The 22,635-nt window shown below is 44.4% G+C and overlaps 5 protein-coding genes across 5 annotated transcripts in view; 4 read left to right on the plus strand and 1 right to left on the minus strand.

Annotated features, from left to right (window-relative positions):
• The window catches only part of LOC108086694, a 43,876-nt gene extending 41,590 nt beyond the window's left edge, over positions 1 to 2,286 (plus strand). The window contains exons 5-6 of the mRNA XM_017183692.1: positions 832 to 1,302; positions 1,593 to 2,286. Of these exons, the coding sequence (XP_017039181.1) occupies positions 832 to 1,302; positions 1,593 to 1,611 (490 nt within the window). The 3' untranslated portion in view covers positions 1,612 to 2,286. The remainder of the gene's footprint in view (positions 1 to 831; positions 1,303 to 1,592) is intronic.
• Positions 1,592 to 5,796, minus strand: LOC108086692. The gene is given in 8 exon segments (XM_017183689.2): positions 1,592 to 2,950; positions 3,020 to 3,242; positions 3,244 to 3,504; positions 3,563 to 4,170; positions 4,220 to 4,556; positions 4,619 to 4,866; positions 4,986 to 5,641; positions 5,708 to 5,796. Coding segments are annotated over 8 exon segments (2,613 nt in total). The 5' UTR covers positions 5,731 to 5,796; the 3' UTR covers positions 1,592 to 2,693.
• A 1,510-nt stretch (positions 5,797 to 7,306) lies between these two features.
• Positions 7,307 to 8,378, plus strand: LOC108086639. The gene has a single exon (XM_017183616.2). The coding sequence runs from the start codon at positions 7,392 to 7,394 to the stop codon at positions 8,226 to 8,228; it is 837 nt and encodes a 278-aa protein (XP_017039105.1). The 5' UTR covers positions 7,307 to 7,391; the 3' UTR covers positions 8,229 to 8,378.
• A 328-nt stretch (positions 8,379 to 8,706) lies between these two features.
• LOC108086776 lies at positions 8,707 to 9,843 on the plus strand. Its single transcript, XM_017183821.2, has one exon. The coding sequence runs from the start codon at positions 8,826 to 8,828 to the stop codon at positions 9,549 to 9,551; it is 726 nt and encodes a 241-aa protein (XP_017039310.1). The 5' UTR covers positions 8,707 to 8,825; the 3' UTR covers positions 9,552 to 9,843.
• A 6,637-nt stretch (positions 9,844 to 16,480) lies between these two features.
• On the plus strand, positions 16,481 to 18,416 carry LOC108086773 (adenosine deaminase 2). Its single transcript, XM_017183819.2, has 2 exons — positions 16,481 to 17,599; positions 17,687 to 18,416. The coding sequence occupies exons 1-2, from the start codon at positions 16,613 to 16,615 to the stop codon at positions 18,299 to 18,301; spliced, it is 1,602 nt and encodes a 533-aa protein (XP_017039308.1). The 5' UTR covers positions 16,481 to 16,612; the 3' UTR covers positions 18,302 to 18,416.
• The last annotated feature ends 4,219 nt before the right edge of the window (positions 18,417 to 22,635 follow it).

Below are 22,635 nucleotides of genomic sequence, written 5' to 3' on the forward strand. Positions count from 1 at the left end.
CATTTACAGCCAAACGTCGTGGATCCTCGACAGTTTGGGAGGCGTTTTGAGTTTTCGGGGCTTGTGGTTCGTTCGCGCGTGGGTCCGTCGAAAGTCCCGGGTTTCTGTATTCCGGGGATACAGGGATACGGGGTTTCAGGGTTTCAGGGTTTCGGGTTTCGACTGCCGCCTGGCTGTTTTTTTTCTTTCCTCATTTCGGAGCTCTGTGTCTGTCAGCCAGCAACACGGCAACACGAAGGCTGGCAAAAGGCAAATTTAAATTGAAATTTTCCACAGTTGATGTGCTGAAATAACAAACGTGAGCAGGCAACGTGCACACCTTTTGCCAAAAAAGCGAGGATGGAGTGGTTGGAGGAGGCACACGGGTCGTATGTGTAATGTGGCAGTCTTTTAGCGACGGCAAGTTAAGCTACTAAGGCAAATCAGTGGGGCTGGGCACGTCGGCTTGGGGCTTAGATTATGAAGTCTATGCCCTGAATATATAGCCAATTTCGGAGATTAACAAAAGCAAACTTAAATAGGTGTTGAAAGCTTTTACTAATTATTAGAAAGTAAATTAAAAATTCGAGTTCAAATCAATGAGAAACTTATTGATATAAATAATTTGTTTGCAACTACTAAGTAAAGATATGAAATACTTTAAATTCCATATTGAATAAGAAATAGTTGCTAGCTTTTATACAATGATAAAAGCGGAAAAATGTTTTAATTAAAACCCGAAAATGCTATTAATGAAGTGTTATTTTTGATATGCCTTCATTACTCACCAACTATTAAGTGAAATGCCATTGAGCCAGTCGATTGAAATTGCAATGTTTTCTGCACTTTCAGCTACAGCAACAACATGAGCCTGCAGCCCGGCCAGAACGGAGCTGGCCAGGTGGTCAGCGTGGTGCCGAAGAACGACAAGCATGCGATCCTGCAGAGCATCGCCAGCAGCTATCGGCGTGCCACAGATGCCAGCAATTTAAACGCCTCCAGTCCGACGGCCTCGCTATCGCCGCTGCCCGCGGGTGGCAAGGTCGGTGGCGCTGGGGGTGGTGCTGGTGGGGGAGGTGGAGGTGGCGTTGGTGGTGGTGCCACCCGCAGGCGGAGCTCGCAACAGCGACGCCGCGACTGCCGCGTGAGCCACTGGTCCGAGTGGACGGCCTGCAGCAAGAGCTGCGGCATCGGCGAGATGCATCGCAACCGCAAGGTCATCAAGCACGGCAAAAGGGGCGGACGACCCTGCCCCGCGCTCCAGCAATCGAAGTGGTGCGGCTCCGAGCGCAACTGTCACGGGTCGCAGACCTATTTTAATTGGTGAGTGCTTGCGATATTCCACTAAAAGAACAAAGAAAATGGCAAAGAAATGCTTTAATCTTGTAAAAATTTAAAAATTATGTTGTAGAAAAAGATTTTTAAATACATTTTTCCATTTATAAAACCAAACATATCTTTTAGTTTTTTCCTTTTAATATTTTAAATCATTCAAGTGCCAAGTTAAATATACGAAAAAATGTACAATCGTTTTGCAATTACGGCAGCATTTTTTTTCTGGCAAAAAAATGTATACAAATAAAATACATATTTATTTCACATTACAATTGCAGGTCCGATTCCGACACATGAACGAGCCATTTGGAGGAGGCACAGGCGATATAAATATAATTTTAATTTAAGGCGTAAGAATTGCTTTTTCTGTGTGAACAAGAAAGACCAGCAAGGCCATGAGGAGTGTGGATCATCCCGCAATGAGATTTTAATTTAAACTTAGATTATCATACGAAATTGGTTTTAAAGCAGCCGGCAAATGCAGAGACATCAATGGATTGTGGAATAAATTGGAGGCGACGATGGGGAAGACTACTGACAATATTTAAAACACAAAAAGGATTTAGACAGAGGACAAAAAGGATTGCAGCCATCCGTCTGGCGGATGTCTTTCTAAAAGTTTTTATGTTTATGCGTTCACTTTGGTTTAGATTTGACCTTTTGTTGCTTTAGCTCTAAATAATATGTAAAAAAATCATCATAAAATATTAAAACTGAAACAAAAAAAAACATTGAACAGTAGACGTACAAAGTTTAGAAAGCAAATCAAAGTAAACAAGAAGCGTGAACATTTGCATACCCAAACAAGGAAAATGGAAACAAAACCAAATGAAAAACCAAACACAACACACTCGAACCTATAAGCGTGGAGCCAGAGTGTGTTGTTCAGCAACTAAGCTAATATTAGATGTAAACTAAGCTAACTAATAACTTTAAATGGATTGCAATAAAAGTCAACCCCCAAAAGAAAAACCCGAAATTAAATTACATTGAAAGGGCACAGTTTTAGAGCCTCCGCGTCTAAAACTTTGAAATGCAGTTTGACAGTCGTGTTTATATTCAATCGCATGAGTTTAAAAGTGAAATTCAATTTACATTCGTAAAAGAGTTTTATGAGGTTTAATCTTAAATTCTGAGAAACAATTCAATTGTACTTACCCTTCATAGAAAATTCCCTTCCGAACCAAAAATGTAATATAAAAGCATTTATTCAGAATTTGGTACACGAGTTCAACCAAAAAACATAACCAGTAATGTAGTCAATAACTCTTGTGTATGTATCAAATGACTAACAAAAAGAGCGTAACCCATTTTGTAAAATAAATCTTGATTTCGAAGATGGACAACCAATAAATATTGCAATTCCAACTATCAGATTCTCAATGGGCTCGCCGGTTGCGCAATTTTATAAAAGCGGGCAGCAGTAGCACCAATAAACCGGAGGACATCAGGCAAACTCCGGCAAAACCGAAGGCGGGTGTATAGTTTCTTGTTGAGCCCACTAGTTCTCCGGCAATCGAGGTGCCCAGAAAGACACCCATTCCCATGGCCAAGGAAGAAATTCCAAAGGCATTGGTTAGCTTCGAAAGACCCAGATATTTCACATAAATAAGTCCTCGCATGGTGGAGTAAACCGCTGAAAAAGATAAAAGATTATATTTTTATAAATAAATATCTCTGAAAGGTAAGTAAGTGTGTAACCCACCTGATGCGACGGCAAAGGAAGCTCCATAGAACATTTGAAACCATATCAAATCCTGACCAAAAAAGGCACTTACAAATACAGCGCCTCCGCCGAAAATAAGACCGTAGCCATAAAGTCCACTTGGCCAAGTGCGTCGTTTAAAGGCCAGAAACCCCAGGAGATTCCTGAACAATAGGTTTGTAATTCCGATGACGGGACCAATCATCCTGGCATACTTTTTTGGGAATCTCGGCCCTTGCCCCCGAGTAAATGAAGGGGATGTTGAAGCCCATCGGATAGAGAAAGGCGGAGGTGACCAGGATCTGGAATTCGAAATTCTTCAGCAGATGATAGTCGAAAAGCTTGACCAAGGTGGTCACGAATCGGCTTTGCCTCCATTTCGGCACCGGCTTTTTAGGTGGGGCCTTCCATCTCTGATTTTTAGAGCGAGTTGCATCCTCATCGTCCGCATGAATCCTTTCTATGCCGTAGTTAACCTGCTGGGTCTGCAAAAGAAATTCTAAATATTTCGAAGAGATATATTTATATAGGCATACCCCTTACATTTTTATCGGTACCCATCAGGTGGAACTCCTTGCCCTCGAGTCGCTCCTTGCTGCGTGGTCTGTCGTACTCCGCAGGACCTGTGTAGAAAAGATCCTCCCGTTCCATGGGAGCCGGTCGGATGAGCAGATTTTGCTCCTCCTCGTGTTTCGTCTCCGTCTTCTTCTTGCCACAGCGACTCCTGCAGCAGGAGCAAAGATTGCCGCATCTACTTTTCTTCTGACTCGGTTCGTAGGTGCTAATGGCACTTTGATTGGTGTTCGTCTGGTTGGAGAGCCGGATATAGTCGTGGACATAGAAGTTCCCGTAGTACTCATCCGAGCTGGACTCCACAGCTTCCGCGTGGTGGTACAAGCCCACTTGGGTGGGAGCCACCTCCACGAAGCCCAAGGCGAGGAGAGCAATTAGAAGGACAAATCCCGCCTGCGTTCGGAGCATGTTCCTCCAGCCGATGATGGGCACCAGCCAGCTGTTGAGGAACGTGAAGAGAACGATCCCGGCTCCACCGCCGCTGCAGGAGAACCCATTGGCCATCGGGCGATAGCGCTCGAAGTAGTAGCCCACGATCAGCTGGGAACTCGCCCAGATCATGCTCAGTGTGACGCCACCTGCGCGAACTGGGATTGTTATTCATCCATTATCTACTCAACCACCTACCGATGACGCTGTAGAAGCAGATCAGCATGATCAAGCTCACGCTGAAACTGGCAATCACTATGGCCACGGCGGAGGCCAGAACACCAGCGATGGCCACTGCCCGAAAACCAAAGCGATTTATCAGCCCGGCGGCAAACATGCCACTGAGGAAATAGCAACCGATCTGCACACTGGCCACAAACAGCACGGAAGTCATCGGTTCACCGAGATCCTCGGCTATGAACGGCAGCAAATTGCCAATGGTGAAGATCAGGCCATCGATGATCAGTTGGGCGAGAAAGGAGAAGACCATGATCAGCCAACCGTAACCGCCGTCCGGTGGAATAACCATATAAATCTGCAGGCCATTTAACTTATCAAGTGGCTCTCCATCTCTGCGAATGCTAACCACTCACTTACAAAAACCATACCGGAACCCAGTCGTCTTCCACGAGCCAAATCGATGGACTCCATGGAGGTGGTCGTTTCAGCCCACAGATCGCTGTCCTTCCGCCTCTCCGCATCGAAATCGCTGAAGGATCCAGGGCTATCCGACTCGGCTGTCATGTTGAATGCCACACTGTTCATAGATCTGTTGTCCTGCTGAAGGACCTCCTTGTTGATGGCGTACGAGTCGTCCGAATCGTATCGTGGCACCAAGGGGGCTCCTGTATCATATCAATGGAATGTGTTAGAAACAAGAAATAAATAAAAATAAATAACAACGTCTTAGACTTGTTTGGTATTTAGAACTCCTTTGATTCTCCGAATTAGCTACCCTACTTACTCTTTTTATAGAACTTTTGCGTCTTGGTGATGAGTGGCTCCTCCTTGTCGTAGAGTTCCGACGTTTCAGTGTAGCTTTGAATCAACTTCGATTCCCGAACACTCAAGTATGACTGGATTTCGTTCAGGGAGGAGAACTTCAACGCCGGGACCGTTGAAATTGTGGACTTGTGGAAGCTGGACGGAACATCAGAGGAACTTATGGAGGATTCTTCTTCAGGAGCTGAAATTGATTTTTTGCCAAGCGTGAGTCGTTTGGCCAAAGTGGGTTCCACAAAAGGCACTTCAGATATTGGCTCGATTGGAGTAGAAGTTCCTTGATCCATCTTCGCTTGCTCCGGAGTCTCAGTTTCCTTTGGTGCACCCACAAGAATGAGGGGAAAAGGCGGGTCTTTGGAGTTTTCGTGGCCGGAGGACAGGTCTCCCGTTGAGCAATAGGACCGACTGTAGGAGGGCGTCGAGTAAGTCGAATCCGGGAATCCAGGGCCGACTGTCACATCGGCCACCTGTGGTGGCCACGTCCTTTCCTCATTCTCGCAGACAGAAGAAGCTTGGACCAGGGGCTCCGACACAGATCGAGACCTCAATCTAGTTTGACTTCTACTCTGCGCGGAGTTGGGTTGCTCCTCATCCGAAGTCGGTGGTCGGATGGGCAAACTGGAAAGAAAAAGGGATACTGTTCGGGATGAGCTCCTTGGGGGACAAACACACTCAAACACTCACCTACTCCTACGATTCGTACCCATTTTTTTCGACAGTGACGCAGTGTGCTGCTGACATCGTTCACAAATCTCCCTGCGTCTCGAACCCAATCCACATCCACATCCAATCCGAATCCACATCCACATCCACAGTGGCTGACTGACTACGTGCCTGGCTGCGATATGAGAAACTGCGGCGAATCGAGGGATTCGGGGACTGTGGCCAGACATTAGCTGCTCCTGGCTACCAAATGCTGCCATGACTGCCAGGCATCCGAGTTTCCAAAGCTTCCTAGAGCGTGACAGCCCGAGTTGGTGACCCCTTCGAAAAAGGATTCCCTGCTGCAACTGTTACATTTTGCCATCTCCATCTCTCGTCTGAGGAATCCCCTCTGCTCCAATCCCCCTTCGAATCCACTCGCTTCGCTTGCCTGTTTATTTTGGGGCCAAAACAAAATTGCATCAGTGCAATTTCATTGATTGCAAGTAAATGAAATCATTCCTCAGTCTGCGTCTGCGTTTGCGTTTGCCGAATCGGGGAGAGATACTATACTCCCCCGAATCGGGGGAACTAGAGTGCATTTCGGCTTTAAGGGCAGTAACTTCATTGGCAGTCACTCAAAGCCAACAAAAGATGAGCTATTGGGGTCGACTGGCTTCTCCCCAGTTGATTAAATGGAAAGTGATGGCCAGCTGCTCGGGCGAAGCTTTAAGAACTAAGCCATCCCCTTTCCCAAAATGAATAACAAACAAATGCACTAATTAATTAGCGAATAGCGGATGGTGAGCCACTTGGTTCAACTTTCCGCCATCCACTTGAGTTTTCCCCCGCAGCGGATTTTCCCGTGGGTCAGCTGCGATTGCAGCGGCTATTTTCCACGGCCAGCGAAAATGTTTTCCTTTTTCTTTTACCACCCCGCCCAAAAGGTTTTTCCGTACGTGCTCGTTTTTTATAGGCCGTGTTGTTTTCCCATTCCTTTTTTTTTTGGGCTCTCGCTCACTGAGAGTGAGCGCCTTGAAATCGAAACGGCCAAAAGATTGCGCTGCCAAATTGTTAACAGCAATTGACCCAATTTTATGGGGGGCCCTCATGCATGGCCACTCTCGGTCGGCAGTCGGTAGTCGGCAGTGACTCCAATGAAAATATCGGCGCAAAAGCGAAAACTGCCCGGCGAACAACGCGGCGTATACTTATTCTAGTGGATTTCTGTTGTTTTTTAGCGGGGAGGCGGCTTACTGTTTTTTTTTTTTTTTTACCCAGGCTTTGTCGTCCGAATGGCTGCGCTCTGTTTGCTTTTAACTTGCAAACAAGCTGGGTTGAAAATTCGCAAAGTGAAGGTTGCGATCTCGATTCGCGATTTTTTTCCTTTATTGTTTGCCGTCAAATCAAGGCAATATTCGGCGGCATCGAATGCATTCGCAATTAACTCCATAACAAACAGGAAAAACCCATTTGGGCCGTGAACCGTTAAGAGTTCAATTTGCGACACCACTGAAAACTTTTAACCAATTTCCCGGAGTGGAGTAAAGCAACCACTGAAGTGCAAATGGGAAATGTATCCCATCAAGGCGGCCTTGGCTTGGATTTCCATCCATCTTGTGATTGCCTGCCAACCCAGAGCTCAGTTTAGAGTTCATCGTTCGCCGGGAACGACCCAAATTTCGCTTCTCCCAAACTATCCCATCCAAACTTTCTCCGTCCGGCAATGTTTTTGGCAAAAAACGCGACTGGCCTGCGGCCACAGATCCTAAACGAAGTCAAGGGCCTGGCGAAAGCCGGCGATTTGGGCTCCCTTTTCTTTGCGAGCCGTCGTCACCGGACCACTTGCAATGAGAAAAAGGAGGCGGCCAAGAAGTGCGAAAAGTACCGACCGACAAATGCCTTGAAAGCGGAATGTCTTCCGGTTAAGGAGCAGGTGCCGCCATTCTACCGCCAGGTGAATCCCTGCAAGACGGACCCGGAGTTGGCCGTCCAGCATCCCAAGTACCTGGGTGTTTATGGACGGTGCGACATCCCGTACAAGCCGGAGCCCCACTGCCAGGATCCCTGCGATCTGGCCGTGCGCCTGGACGACACCCACTACACACCGGGCAAGTATTTGGACCGCGAGTACGAGAAGTACTGGGTGGAGTGCTTCTTCCGCAAGCAGAAGCGCTGCTGCAAGAAGGTTCCCCCGGAGCGCACCTACCGCGTGATCAGCAACAAGTGCGGTGCCGCAGCCAAGATGAAGCCCTGCAAGACGATCAATCCGATGCCCTGCAAGCAGGAGGCCAAGCAAGGTCCCTGCCCCAAGTTCTCCCTGTGCGACTGCAAGCCCGCCAACGTAAAGACCAACTGCAAGTTGGCCCCTCGCAACTCGCGGTGTCGCCGCAGGCCCTGCCAGTATCCCGCCTTCTCCGAGTGCGACCACGAGGATCTGGGCAAGGGCAGGCCCATCGAGTGCCGCTGCCTGGAGGTGCCGCCCATGTGCCTGGTCTACCGATACGCCCTCCTCGACCGGCGACTGCCCTGCGAGCCCACCAAGCCGCGTGACGAGTGCTAGATGATGGAGGATTGGTTTGGATTCGGATTGGGACTGGGAGGCGACAGCCCTCGTTTTCGAACAACAGTTTCTGGCTGAAATAAATATCATTTCAATTGACAGTTTATACAGTTTTTGGTGAAATATAAAAAATAGTATCAGTTATAAAAACTATGTGTTGCATAAATAGGATTCAGCAAGGGCTATTTACAAATGGGAAACAACTAATATAGGATCTAAGGGGCAGTATTTTAGAATGGAATTAACTTGCTAGAGAGAACTTATTGGATTTAAGGAACTAATTTCCTACATATTTAATTGATTTGGTGGAGTTACCTTATCAAAAAAATGCTATATACGTATTTAACAAAGAGTTTAGTTACGTTGTTTGAAATCGAGTAACCTCTCTTCGAATCATAGAAGGCCTTAGTTGATTTCCATAACAAAGTAGGCCTTTGAAAGAAAGTCCATCAGTTGTCGGCACTTCCACTCGCTTGGAGGCTCATTCAGTACCCAGAGTTCGACTGGGAAACACGTGTAACACCTCTGCCTTGTCAAGTCCGGGCTACCATTTCGGCTTCCGTTTCCTTTCCAAAATTCGCAGTAAATTCGATTAGGATGGGAGTGTTGCTCCAGCAACTGCAGCAGTCATCGTCGCTGCTGCTGCAGCACAAAATGGGTGCGATGACGGCGCAGCGGGCTTACAACACGGCAAAGAAGCTGGCGCAGCGGCGGCGGCGTCTCGAGATCAAGAAGATGGCAATGACGCCGTGCTACATGGCGCTCCGTCGCTCCGAGAATCGCTGCAACCAGCCGCGCCTCAAGCTGCCCCTGGCCGAGTGCATCGACGATCCCTGCGGCGAAATGGAGCTGCCGACGGACCTCGATCACTACACACCGAGCGACAAGGCGACGCGCGAGTATCAGCGGACCTGGTGCGAGTGCTACCCCATCCCGAAGGCGGCTGTCCAGGCCAAGAAGTGCTACCCCAACCGGCCGAGGCGCAAGTTCGGCTGCATTCACGCCACCGAGGTGATCTGCCGCGACGAGGACATGAATCCCGTCAACTTTCGCCTGAAGCCCGAGAAGCTGATCGAGGTGCCGCGCATCGGGGAGTGGCCCTGCTGCAAGATCTCCGCCCCCGGGTGTCCGCCTGGCAGGAGGCCACCCTCCTGCGACGTCGGACGGATCCCCTCCTGCTGCAAGAAGCGCCGGACGCAGTACCCCAGCTTCTCGGAGTGCATCCAGGTGGGCCTGCTCGACCCCATCCCGTGGTGCGAGTGCGAGAAGAAGGTCAACCTGTGCGACGTGTGGGCCTACTGGCGTCGCAAGAACAAATCGTAATCCTCTAGTGCAGCATGAACCAATAGTTGCAGCATGAACCACTAGAGCAACACTTCCAGGCATGAATGCAGTTCGTTCGTTGGACTCGGATTGAGATTTATCCACAAATCTACAGGCGGAACAAGTAGCTTGCACACACTCACACTTTGTTTTTGGTTTCAAATATATAATGACGATCCTACATCACTACAAGCGCAACACACCTCTCTTTTAACTTAATGAAGTATTTATACACCATTCAACTATTTACTAAGTACTTGTGTTCAAATAAAGCTTGATAATTAGTCGGTAATATATTAACTGGAAACTAATTGTGAAATAAATAGCAAACCAAAACCATTAAATGCATACTATAAATAAATTATAAAATACCCTTTAAGATTAATAAATTTAAAATTAGTTTGAATGTGTGATATGCTATGATTTTCCTGAATCCACGAATTTAAGCCGGATAAAATATAGCATTGCTAGTGATTTTTAGGAATGCTTGATGGTTAATTCTTGGCTGGCAGCAAGGACCTTTTTCCCCATATTTTCCTATTTTCCCACTCCACCCACCAAGCCCTTTAGAGCTGAAGAGCCCTCCTGTGCAATTCGTAAAAGGGATTTGCATGCCGCTGAGATGTTTATCGCAAATTGTTGCCGTCGTCTGCGTCGTGGAGGATGTTGGATGTGGATGTTGTGACGTTGTCGTCTGGCGGCGCAAAATGTCAACAGCACAAAGCTCTGACGTTTACATTGAAAGTCACTTTGGCGCCAGGCAGCCAAACAGACAAGCAGGGGAATCCTGGGGGCCAAAGGAGCCCAACTGGAGCGATGGCTAATAAAAAGCGCCAACAAAGTCCAATGCATTTTTATTTAAATGCAAATGTTTAGTCTGCCAGCGAGTGTTTAATTGTGGAGCCCCTTTCATTGACAAAAAGCGATCCTGAAAGGACCAAAAGTCCAAGGACTTCAAGCTTCCAGAAACAAAGCTGAGAACTTGCCAAACATTCCTGTCCCGGCTGCTGTTTTGGCCAAAAGTATGCCCTTGAGCGACATTTCGCACAAATGAAATGTATGGCTGAAAAGTTGTCTATTTCTGTGCCCAAACAAATAATTTTATTATAAAAGTTCTTCCTGCCCTTTTTTCGTGTGTGGTCTTGTGGCTTTTCGTGAGTAATAGACACCATGTTTGTTTGCTTTATTTGTGTGAGGGAATTTACTCTTGTGTTGGGGAAAGTAAAGTGAGATATATGTCACCGAGAGTTGAGCTCAAAATGTGGGTGAAAGTTTACGAAATGGAATGCAAAGTATCCTATGAGAAGGTTAAATATTATACAAAATGAATAGTATTTTATATTATTTAATTTCAAGACTCGAACCCAAAATTAAAGTAACCCTTGAAAAACGCTTATTCCACTTCGATTTTTATTTATTTCCCCTTAGCAACCTTTTTCAAATTGGCTATTTTTCCTTGTTATTCCAGGATATAGACGATTATCCGCAGCTCCTGCCTTTTTTTCTGCCCAGTCGAATAGGCTTTATGTGTCCCTAGTCAGGGAGATTATGATAAGGCTTTACGACTTTGCCTGTCCAGTTGCTGGCTGGATTAAAAGCTTTTTGTGGTTAGAGCACGGGATACCGGAGTACCAGAATGCCAGGAAAAATGGGGGAAAAGTGAGGGGGAGGGGGTTAGTTCGGACCCCAAGGCAGGGCAAACAAACAAATTTAGTTATGACCAACAAAGTTGCAAGCCCCTTTGCTTTACAGCTCGGCCAATTAGCTGGACGACGACGAAGCTGACCTTAATTACACGTGCACTCTTAGTGCAACCAGTGTGCAATACTCACCCTCCTCCCCTCTCCGCCTTCCCCCTCCCCCCTTTCCACCCATTTGCTGCAGTTTAGCCCATAAGCTGGGCATACGTATATATAAAGTGCATACACACGTGTAGTTGCACCCACATAACCATAAATGTAAAACGCCACGGGTTCGCCATTCCATTCCGTTTTTGTTTCCCTCTTTTTTTTGAGTTTCCCTCAGATGGCTACACTTTACACACTTTGTTGGCTCCGTGTCCGGCTCTAAATGTTGCTGCCGGATTGTTAATATTATTTTATAATTTCGTTTTATTACTCCAGCGTTGTAAACATGTTGTCGCGAACTCGGAGCTCTGGTTACCCGCCGCCATTTGGCAGTCAAAGTGCGCCATTAAACGTTAAGCTGGCAATGAGGGCGATGCGCTAAATGTCGAGCGGGGATTTTGACGGTCAGAGATGAAGTCATTTAACCCGATCCCTCGAACACCTTGAAAACTACGAAAATAAAGCTTTAAATTCTGTATAAATTACCTTGTAAATTCATCGAGCGCAGAAATCCTTTTTCCTTGGGCGAAAATCGAAAGAGAAAACAAATCAAACGTAAAAGTGGTTTGCATATTGCAGCTTATGGATGTGCACTTACATGGCACTCTATGATTTCTGTTACCTTTGCTTCCACAGACTCCTGATCAATCTATATAGTACTCCCTGGCTTCGTTGTTTTCCCCAATGGCTTTGTGTAGCTTTAGTTTCTGGGTTTGCTTATGTGCAAAACAGAAACACTGCAAGCAATAAGCTTTCCATGTTCTTTGTTTTGTCTACATCTGCAGGACTTTTTCTGTTCCTGCTGGCACAAAAAATGTTTTTCTGTTTTCCAATAACGTGATTTCATGTGCAGATTGTTTGGTTTTTAAGGTTTCACAAGCTATTCCACATAGGTTTTACTGCACCTTAAAATTTATAAACAAGATGCTTACATTAAAAAGAGAAACACAGAAAATATCCATCCAGATCTCAAAATAGCTGCTGCCTGTCAGTAAATTCGTAATTTTATTTTCCCTGTACTTCAATCATTTCGCAGACATGAATAAATTGTCTTTCGTAAATATAAAATTACATATAACAAATGTAAAAAATCTTACCATCAAGGCAATCCTTACGCCAACATGGACGTACGCTATCGAGGTATGGGGCACCGCATCCAAGCACCAGCTAAACAGACTGAGGGTAGTGCAGGCACGTGCTGCTCGACGGGCATCGGGACTCCCCTGGTATGTGACAAACCAGGCCATCCAAAACGATCTACGCCTTGTTCCTGTGGGCGACCTCCTAAACCAACGCAGCCGGCGTTACTCGGATAGGCTAACGAGCCACCCAAATCCACTGGCAGGCAGGCTGGCCGACCCGCAAACTCTTAGGCGTTTAAAGAGATTTCACCCCAGCGATTTGTCTTCCCGTGTTGTACACTAATTTTTGTAAAGATATGTAAATAATTGTAAATTATTGTAAATAGTTGTAAATATTTGTATATACCATAGCCCAGGTCCATATCCCATATGTACCACACCTACCCCATCTTCTAAACGCCCGGTTATGCTCAGATGGTCCTGAACGATTCCGGCGACAATAATAAATATCGAAAAAAAAAAAAAAAAAAAAAAAAAAGAAAATAAATAAAAACTGTTGCCTACTTTGTGGCGTCTTTCATCAATCGCCTCGCCCATTGACATTTATTGAAGGCGCAATTCTATTGACATAATTCAAATAGGCAACAACGTGCCGCGCAATTCAAACGCGACAAAATGTAAATTGCCCCTCAGCGAGTGGGTGAGTGGGTGAATGGCTGAGTGGTTGAGTGGGGGGATTACGTGCCGGAGGAGAAGACAAATCAATTTTGAGGGACACAAGTCCTGTTCAGGAGGAACAGGAGTTCGCAGTAGTCGAAATGATAATGAAGGCACAAATTTCTGGCTCCATTGTGCGAGTGACAATGGGGCCGAGATAAAAATGACAGCCGCAAGCTGGCAGCTAAGTCCTGATGATGGGATCTCCGGGGGGCCATTGTCTCAGGAGTGGACTCCTGGACTCCAGCACTCCACGTCCACTGGTGGCAACTCGGCAACTCGATTCCCGGAACGGGTAATGCACACATTGTGGCAAAGAGTTTAAGCATCTGTTGTCTGGTCGGCGTCTAACTGTCACGACTGCGGCTTATCGCCAGCGTTTTGACAATTTTCCGACTGCCCACTCTTTCTACCCTATCTCTCTCTCTCTCATTTTTCCATTTTCCCATCTCGCCATTTCGCCGTGGCGGCTGCCAGTTTAATTATGACATTTAATTTCGAGTTCATTGTTGGCAAATCTCTGGCTGCGCACAAAAGCATGCAACAGTTTTTATGCAACTACTGAACAAGCGGAAGTACATTTGTCCCCGGTTGCACAAACCGGAAGTTGTTGCACACATGTACAACTCACATACAATCAGTATGTATTCGGAAAATATTTGTGCAGCAAAAACTTTTTATCACAAATTGAGAATACTTTTAAAGCACAAATTCCTTTAATTTTTGTATTTGCAGTAGCATTCATGTCTAACCAAATAAATATGAGTTTTTATAGAAAATTGAATTGAAATGATTTTTTTTAAGCACTGAAGAGCTGTAGTTTTTTTAGCACTTAATATACTGCAATCTCCTATTAAAGCAACATCAATTCATCTTTTTTCATGTGAACAATTCTAAAAATTCAAAGCATAAACTTTATAACTAGCAATACATTAAATTGTTCGGTTGGTCCTAGAACCATTAGTTCGAAGTTGGGTTCGGATAATGAAGCCATTTTCGGTCAGGGCGCCGCTTTAAAATGCCATTTATGAAACATGTGCCGGCATTTATGCATATTAAATTAGTCAGCTTAGGCAAATAAACAGGCCAGCGGAGCACCGAACCCTTTTTTATGGTCCCGAGAACTGCGTCATATTCCCACACATTTTGCTTAATATTCAGAGGTTCAGATGGCCCAAAAAAAAAAAAAAAAATAGAAAGCACACTCCAGTGGCAATGGCGGAGGGATCCAGATAATAGTTGTTTGGGGCAACTTAAAAACGCATGTTGGAACTTTTCAAGTGTGAATTGCTCTTCATTTTTGCAGCAGACAACCCAACGGAAAAACTGGGCAAGCTGAAAGGAACTGAACTGAAAAGGCGTTCGTTGCCTACTTTTCCCAGCCACTGTATGTGTGTGTGTGCGTGGTGTTGGTGTGGGTGTGAGACGCAGTTGTAACAAAAAGAAACATAAAATAAAATGGCAACGGCAGAAATGTTTTATAAAAATTTATATGAGCATAATTTGTAACTGCAGAAAAAAAAACGAAAAAGAAAAAGAAAAACGCACACGCAGAAGGAAAAGATGGAAAAAGAGATGTTACGACGACGCCTCCTACGGGGCGTATGAGTGTTTTTCGAGGGCGGTGGGTGTTGGGCAGTGGGCGGTGGGCGTGGTCCTGTCAGACAATGGCAGCTGAAAATGGGCTGCAGATGTAGAAAATGAACATATTTTCGGCTGTGGCTGAGTAGAGCAGCTCGATTTGAATTGCCAAAACGCTGCGGGTGAATGGGAAATAGAAGGAATGAATCCCTGCAAAATGAGCGCCCAACACTTCAGAAATTCTTTGCTAATATCTGGTACATAATGGACAGTGCTATAATGGGATTCCTTCTCGGCAGTTAATTATAATGTGATATTTGGCAGAATTTTGTACTTTACTTTCCACTAAAGAATATCTAAATGGTATTTTCCCAACGAAAAAAACAGAAAAGTGCAGCATAAATATTGCATACATATTTTACATTTTTTAATTAACCGAATAATTTCTGGTTTCTCTTGTCAAGCAGATACAAATTTCAAAAAACTTAGACCAACAAGCGTGTACGTTTTGAATTTTAATGAACGCCAATACAATAAACTCGAAATCATTCTGGTAGTTTGCCAAAGTCAAAATACAAATTATTTTCTGTTTATTCTGTGAACCGAAAGTGATCAACAGTAATTAAAGAGAAATTTGCAACCAATACTGTGAGTATTGGTTATCAGTTTTCACTCCTCACTTTTCCCAGCGCTTGTCAGCTGCTTTTTCAGATTTTCCCAACTTTGGCATGTGGCACACAATTAAGATGCAAATTGTTTTTGCACAAAATCAAATTTCCTTCTCCGGCAAACAACAACAGGCATATCAGTTTGCCACTTGCCGAACTCTTTTCGTTTTCGCCAACTCTTTGTAGTTGTTGTTGCTAAGCGACAGATACAACAAAAACAGCAACAACAACAACAACATGAGCTATAACAGCAACAACAACAACAATTGGGGAAAATGCTTAAATGTCGTTCAAGTTTGCGAGTTAAGTGCACTACGTATGCAATCGACACATGTGTGCAACAAAACTCGTTAACACTTGAAAAGTTTCATGGGCCCGAGGGCAAGTCGGGAAATTCTGGGCTCACTGCACTTCCCCCACACACATACACACACACATAGGGATACTAAAAGGACGTGTCCCACAGTTACATGTGAGTATATATATGTGTGTGTGTGTGTGAGAGAGAGCAAAGTAATGCTGCTGAAAAAACACTTAAGCAGAATGTTGTATATATTCTGTAACCAAGTGAGGCGCAGAGTTCAGTTTTCCTCCATTTAGTTTGTTAGATAAATCTTTGCCTCACTGTTAATGTATATGTGTGTGTGTAAGGGTTCGGTTGTGTGTGTGTGTGAGTGTGTATGTTGGCCTTTGGGCATCTTGTAATCGTTGGGGTTCAGACCCGATTGACAAGGGGATGATGCAAACAGCGTCTGGAATGCAAATCGTAAGCTCCTTCAAAGGAACTCCTCGTAAATTGCCTGAAAGGATCAGTAAGTATTCGGTTGTCAAGACACATTTCTTTTGTCTCTCAAATAAAGTGGTTTAATTAAATAAGTAGCTTAAGAGAACTCTATTACCACTCCAACTTCAGAATTCACTTGACCATGTAAACTTCTCTTTTGTTTTATTTACTTTTATAACTCAATCATTTAAATGTCAGTTGGGCAATGGAAAGTCAAAAATGGTTAAAAATATTACATGATGAATGATTATGGAGGATACTTTGCAAACTCAGCTATATGTTCAATATACACTATTGATGGTATTGATATTCCTGTCTTTCCAAATTCCAAAAATGTACAAAAATTTCAGTTCTTGACTAAATATACAAAATTGCGCAGCAGATGGCGGTCCTTTTGGGTCGAAGATGGCGCCTTGCTGCCACGCCCATGGCCGCCCACTTTCTGCACCACCACCCAGATGTGATGACCCTGCTTGAGTTCCTGGGACCCTCCATGAATTTGCGCAGAAGCACTCCCGAGGATTATCGAATCCTGCGCGAGATCGTCAACTCCTTCGAGCGGTATTCCGGCGTGGGCAACGACATTCAGCTGACCTTGGCCGAGCGAGCGGCCAACGAGCTGATCATGCACGAGAAGAAGCAGGAGTACGAGAAGGGCATCCTGGATCCCACGAAGTTCGCGCCGGGTCACCACATCTTCCAGGTTCTCGACACCGTGAAGGAGTCGCCCCTGTTCCAACTCCTGACCAAAATGCCCAAGGGAGCAGCGCTCAAGGTGCACGACACCTCCATGTGCAGCTCCAAAGCGGTGATCGAGATGACCTACCGCGAGAATCTGTGGGCGTGCACCACCCACGAGGGCTGCCATGTGGTGGAGTTCCGATTCGCCAAGGAGCGACCCAAGGACATCCAACACGAGGGAGGCGAGTGGCAGCCTATGGAGAAGCTTCGCGAGCTGAGGGGCGAGGATAACCTCAGGAAGTATCTAAGGGTGCGACTCAGCATGTATCCTTTGGCTAGCTTTGCTACAAGTGCGCATGCGTGGCGCCACATGATGGGCATCTTCGATCTGGTCGACGGTCTGCTACGGTACGCTCCCCTTTGGGGCGACTACTTCTACAACGGATTGAAGGAGTTCTACGCGGATGGAGTGCAGTACCTGGAGGTGCGATCGGTGGTACCGGAGCTCTACTGTCTGGACGGCAGTCGGCTGCCCAAACGGGAAACGGTGCAAATATACAAGGACACCCTGAGGCGATTCAAGCAGGAGAACCCAGGATTCATTGACTCCAAGCTGATTTACGCTCCAATTCGTCATGTGCAACCGGAGGCGGTGGGTCAATATGTCAAGGAGTGCACTGAACTTAATGTGAGTTTTAATAGTTAAACCATTGGTAATGCAATCATGCATTAAGATGAACACTTTAATGGTATCATATGATATACATTCTTTCAGAAAGAATTCCCCGGCTTTGTGATTGGCTTCGATCTGGTTGGCCAGGAGGATAAGGGCCATCCGCTGAGCAAGTTCGCCGAGGAGCTGCTCAAGCTGCCGGACAACATCAACTTCTACTTCCACGCGGGCCAGACCAACTGGTACGGATCCCACGTGGACCAGAACCTGCTCGATGCCATTGTGCTGGGAACCAAGAGGATCAGCCACGGATACACGATCACCAAGCATCCGGTCCTCATGCGACTGGCCAAGTACCTCAACATCGCATTGGAAGTGTGTCCCGTCTCCAACCAGGTGCTCCAACTGGGCTCCGACTACCGGAGTCATCCGGCAGCAACACTCATTGCTGAGAATGTGCCCATGGTGATCTGCTCCGGGAATCCGGCTTTCTGGCGAGCAGCTCCTCTCTCCCACGATATTTACATGGCCTTCCTGGGCATCGCACCCATGAACGCCGATCTGAAGTTCCTCAAGCGAACCGCCAAGAACTCCATTCGATACAGCGCCCTGAAGGACGAGGGCAAGGCGAAGGCTATGGAAAAGTGGAAGGTGGCCTGGGATAAGTGGATAGAAAACATTGTCGAACCAAAGGAAAATGAGGAGGAACAGAAATAATTTTAGATACAACACAAAAATGCATTTAATTTTCTTCATTACTATTATAGTAGTTCAGTGGAGAAACGCGTAAACAATAATTGTTTAGTGTTGTAAATAAAATATTTCCATCCCATTTTCGTAATTTTAAGCCAGAAATTTTAGCCCCTATTCATGTCAGATTTTTTCCTTTTTTAATGGTTTTCAGCATAGTAACTATATACTTACAATTTTAGTCCGTTTCCAAACGTTTGTAATCGCATCATTGATACAACTGCATTCAAAATTATTCATTTTCCAATGGTCGAAATTTAGACCCTTGTTCTTGTCAAATTTTTTTAAGTTTCCAATGGCTTGCTAAAATGTTTTCTATCTTGTTCTTAATTACTTTATAGTATTTTAGTGGAGCAACTCGCCAACAATAAATGTTAAGTGTTGTTAATAAAAAATTTCCACCTTGTCAGAGGACTGCTACTCAGCCATCCTCGAACTTTTCCCTTCTTTCCACTACTTTGATGAAAACCGTACCTGAAAATGCGCAACATTGTTTGAGGGGCCAGAAACTTTTCCACTCACGCACATCGGAAAGCCCCAAAGTCAATGACCAATGGCGAAAAGGGGGGAATCTTCGGATAAACCTTGAGCTGCACTTTCAGTCGCACCGCAAATTGTTTGAGTTTCCGCTTCTTGATTATTTCAGGCAAACCAATAAGTTTCTGGCCAACTTTTTATTGCATACTTCGCTGCGGGATGTCGGTAGAGAAAGGGGGCGTGGGTGAAGGAGCGGGGGGGCGTGGCAAGGAGTCATGCAAATGTCACAGGACTAACACTTCCGGTTCGTATATGAGTTTGTGCTGCTGGCACTAATTTCATTGACTTCCATTTTCCGCACACACATGGAAGGCAAAGTTGCCGAAGGGTGAGGAAAAGTCCTGGAAAAGTCTTCGATACGATCAAGAAAATAAACTTTCCGCCCTGCCTGCCATTGCTTATAATTAAAAACTTTATTATTTGTTTAACTTTGCCCGCAGCTGTTGCACATTTGACAGACAGAGACGGCAAGTTCGGTAGAAGAAAATGGTGGAAACTTGTTTCCCAGCCACACGGGAATTACCAGCAATTATCGAGAAAGTTTCGCTTCATTTATCGCCCGAAAGTCAGTCACACTTTTCCCCCAAATTTATATTTTTCCAATGCCCAAGGCAGACATACTACCAATACGGTTTGACAGCCCCGCCTTTCCTTTTCGAACTTTTTTAACGATGCGAAAATACATTTATGCCGGGCGCTCCTAACGCCGTCTAATTTGCAAATTCATGAATATAAAGTGGTCTCAAAATGCCAAACAAATTAATCAAATATGCAAATTTCCCTTTTTGCCAAACACACAAAGGCAGTCGGCAGTTATTATTCGCATTAAAAATATGCGTCAAAAAAGATACTTGCAGCGAGCTGGGAAACTGTGCATCTGTCACAGCTTTAAGATTTTCTCCGAACACAAAGATGAATGCAGGTGAATAACGTTCAAAGCAAAAAATAAATGATCAAAAAACAGAAAAATTCCCACTAAATCAAACTTATATTGGCTGTTAACCAAAAAATGTAATTTAAACTAGTCTGTATTGAAGGCAATAACATTTATTATAATTGGAGCGATAAAGCGTTTCCAATTATTGTGTCTATATACATTTACACTTTTTTGTCTATATTTTTTATGTAAGTTAATTTACCTTGTAAAATATTTGTGTTTATTGCTTCATATACATTCGTACACAAAGGATTCTATATGCAATTTATTTACAATTAATCGAAATGCACTATTGGCTAACCATTCTTGCTTTAAAATGGCTAATTGGTTTACAAATATTTTCCAATAAAAAAATAATATGAAAGAGAACGTAGACACAAGTACTTGTTACACAGAGAGAATTAATATTGAAAAATGTCGCATTGCCGACTCAAATTCTCGTTGGGGCCCATCCACGGCACAAGAGCACCGATTGCGACATAGAGATAAATCCTGAATTGCCATAAATCCACAATTTCCACCCGCTATCCTCCATCCCTTCTGGCCAATTTCCCGGGAACTCTCTCCCTTTTTCCCCGCTGCATTTTGATGTCTTGCTTTGGCAGCTGAAGTCCAAAATCATAATCACGATGAAGACTGGAATGAGGATGCGGATGAGGATGGGGATGAGGTTGGCATGATGGCACGATGACCATGGAGGCATACAGCGCAGTTAGTTTGCATACAAATGGCATTTGGAAATGTGCAAAAGGATTGCGCAAAAATCAACGCGACATGCCAAGCAGGACAAATAATGTGCATAAATTTATCCACAGATGGGTAGACCGGCAGCCGAAGATTGGAAGGATTCAGGAAGAGGGGGACGGGGGGAGGGGGGAAGGGCAAAAGCAATAATAAAAAAGCAAACAAGTGCTGGTCAATATGTTGCACTGGACACGAGGATGGGTCTCCTGATGATGGTTAGATTACTGCATGCGAAACTGGAGCTCTTTCGATGGAGATTCAGGAATGGGAAAAGCAGAGTCAGAGAGAGAGAGAGACGTCCACATAATAACGCTTATGTGCAGGACATTAGCATTGCCAAAGGACACGGCATCGTATCCGATGATGAGGTGGCTGCTGTGTGGACCGACTGATTGGCATCGTCGCTTACACTTTTCTTGTTTGTGCAAAACACACCTCCCTGCCTTCCCATTTCCACTCATCTCAGATGATCAAAGTATCAAATATGCAGACAGACTGGAATCTGTCGTATCGTTGATGCGTCGAGGAGAGAGAATCAGGAGGGGGTTTTGTGCCATCAAAAGCATCCCGAATGTCCGAACATTTCTGACCTCACACGCTGTCTATATGCGAGTATTATGCTAATGCATTGATCATTTGGGAATGTGGCAAAGGTGTTGGATTCCTTTGAGAAATCTAATTAGGATACAAAACGAAAAAACTTTCGAACATAAACGCTTTCCTCATTATGAAGCCATTGGAATATAAACTCAAAAAGTTGTATTCATTTCATCAAATCAACTAAACAAAATAAAAAGTTTTCATCTGAAGTATTTTTTTATGGTTTCCTTGTACGAATAAATAAGTAATTAAATATGAGATGGCTGCTATACAATTGTATGATTTAGATATGTTTTTCTTTCTAATTCTTTGCTCAAATAAAAGAGGCTTTAGCAAAGAAGCTTTAATTTAACGTTTTATTGACAACACAGATGTAGGAGTATAATCGCTTTTAGTCCGGATATCAATTAAACAATTAAAACAAATCGTTTTTACTCACTTGACGCCACAGTTTCCATGGCTTCCGTCGTGCGTGTATTTATGTGTGTGTGTGCGTGAATAGTTTATTGTTTAAAGGGATCAACACAACCATACCCAGCGGGAAAAAACCTGTGGAAAATATGCTTCTTTCCTCTGCTTTCTTCATACAAGAAATGTGTGGAAAACCTCCTCTACCCCTTCCTTTTCTGCCTTCTCTCCTTGCCAAATACACGGGGGTGACACACAAAAGGCAGGGGTAGAGGAGGTTTTCCAGTGGATCTACAGCTGCTCAAAGCAGGACAAAATCCACTGGATCTACAGCTGCCGAAAGCAGGGCAAAATCCACTGGATCTACAGCTGCCGAAAGCAGGGCAAAATCCACTGGTTTTTGTCCTGAAAAAACCAGTGGAAATCCACTGGTTTTTGTACTGAAAAAACCAGTGGAAATCCTGCTGCCTAACGCAGGACAAAATCCACTGGTTTTTGGCCTTCCCGCTTTTCAGAATTTCCACATGCAAAACAGCAATAAAAAAGAATACTTTTTAAATTGGTATATGCATTTATTAATCTATTTACAGTCCAAGGGCTTTATGACAAAAGTATTGTTGTATGTTTTATTTTTTGCCTTAGTGAACGGTGAACGCAGATCATCTTGATATGTCGTTTCTGAGTGACTCTGAAAATAAAAACCATAATACATTAATATATTACATATTAATACAAATAATAAATATATAAAAAGTAATGGAAAAAATAGAGAAATTTAGAAAAATAAGTAATAAACATAGTAACAAGAAAGGAAGCTAGCTTCGGCAAGCCGAAGCTTATATACCCTTGCAGTCATCAAATATGTCGAACAAAACTCATAAAGGCTAGACAACATCGAAGCTAAGACGATTTTTCTATTCATTTTCCATATTTTTGACTATAGATCATATGGGAGCTATACGATATAGTTGTCCGATTTTGATCAAATTTAATTCGTAATTCAAGAGTCGTAAGAAAACTCTATATTCCAAAAATCATACTTGTCTGATGAAAAACAACGATGTTATAATTTTAC

This window comes from Drosophila ficusphila, unplaced genomic scaffold (genome assembly GCF_018152265.1).
Source record: "Drosophila ficusphila isolate 14025-0441.05 unplaced genomic scaffold, ASM1815226v1 contig_414, whole genome shotgun sequence".
NCBI classification, from domain to species: domain Eukaryota; kingdom Metazoa; phylum Arthropoda; class Insecta; order Diptera; family Drosophilidae; genus Drosophila; species Drosophila ficusphila.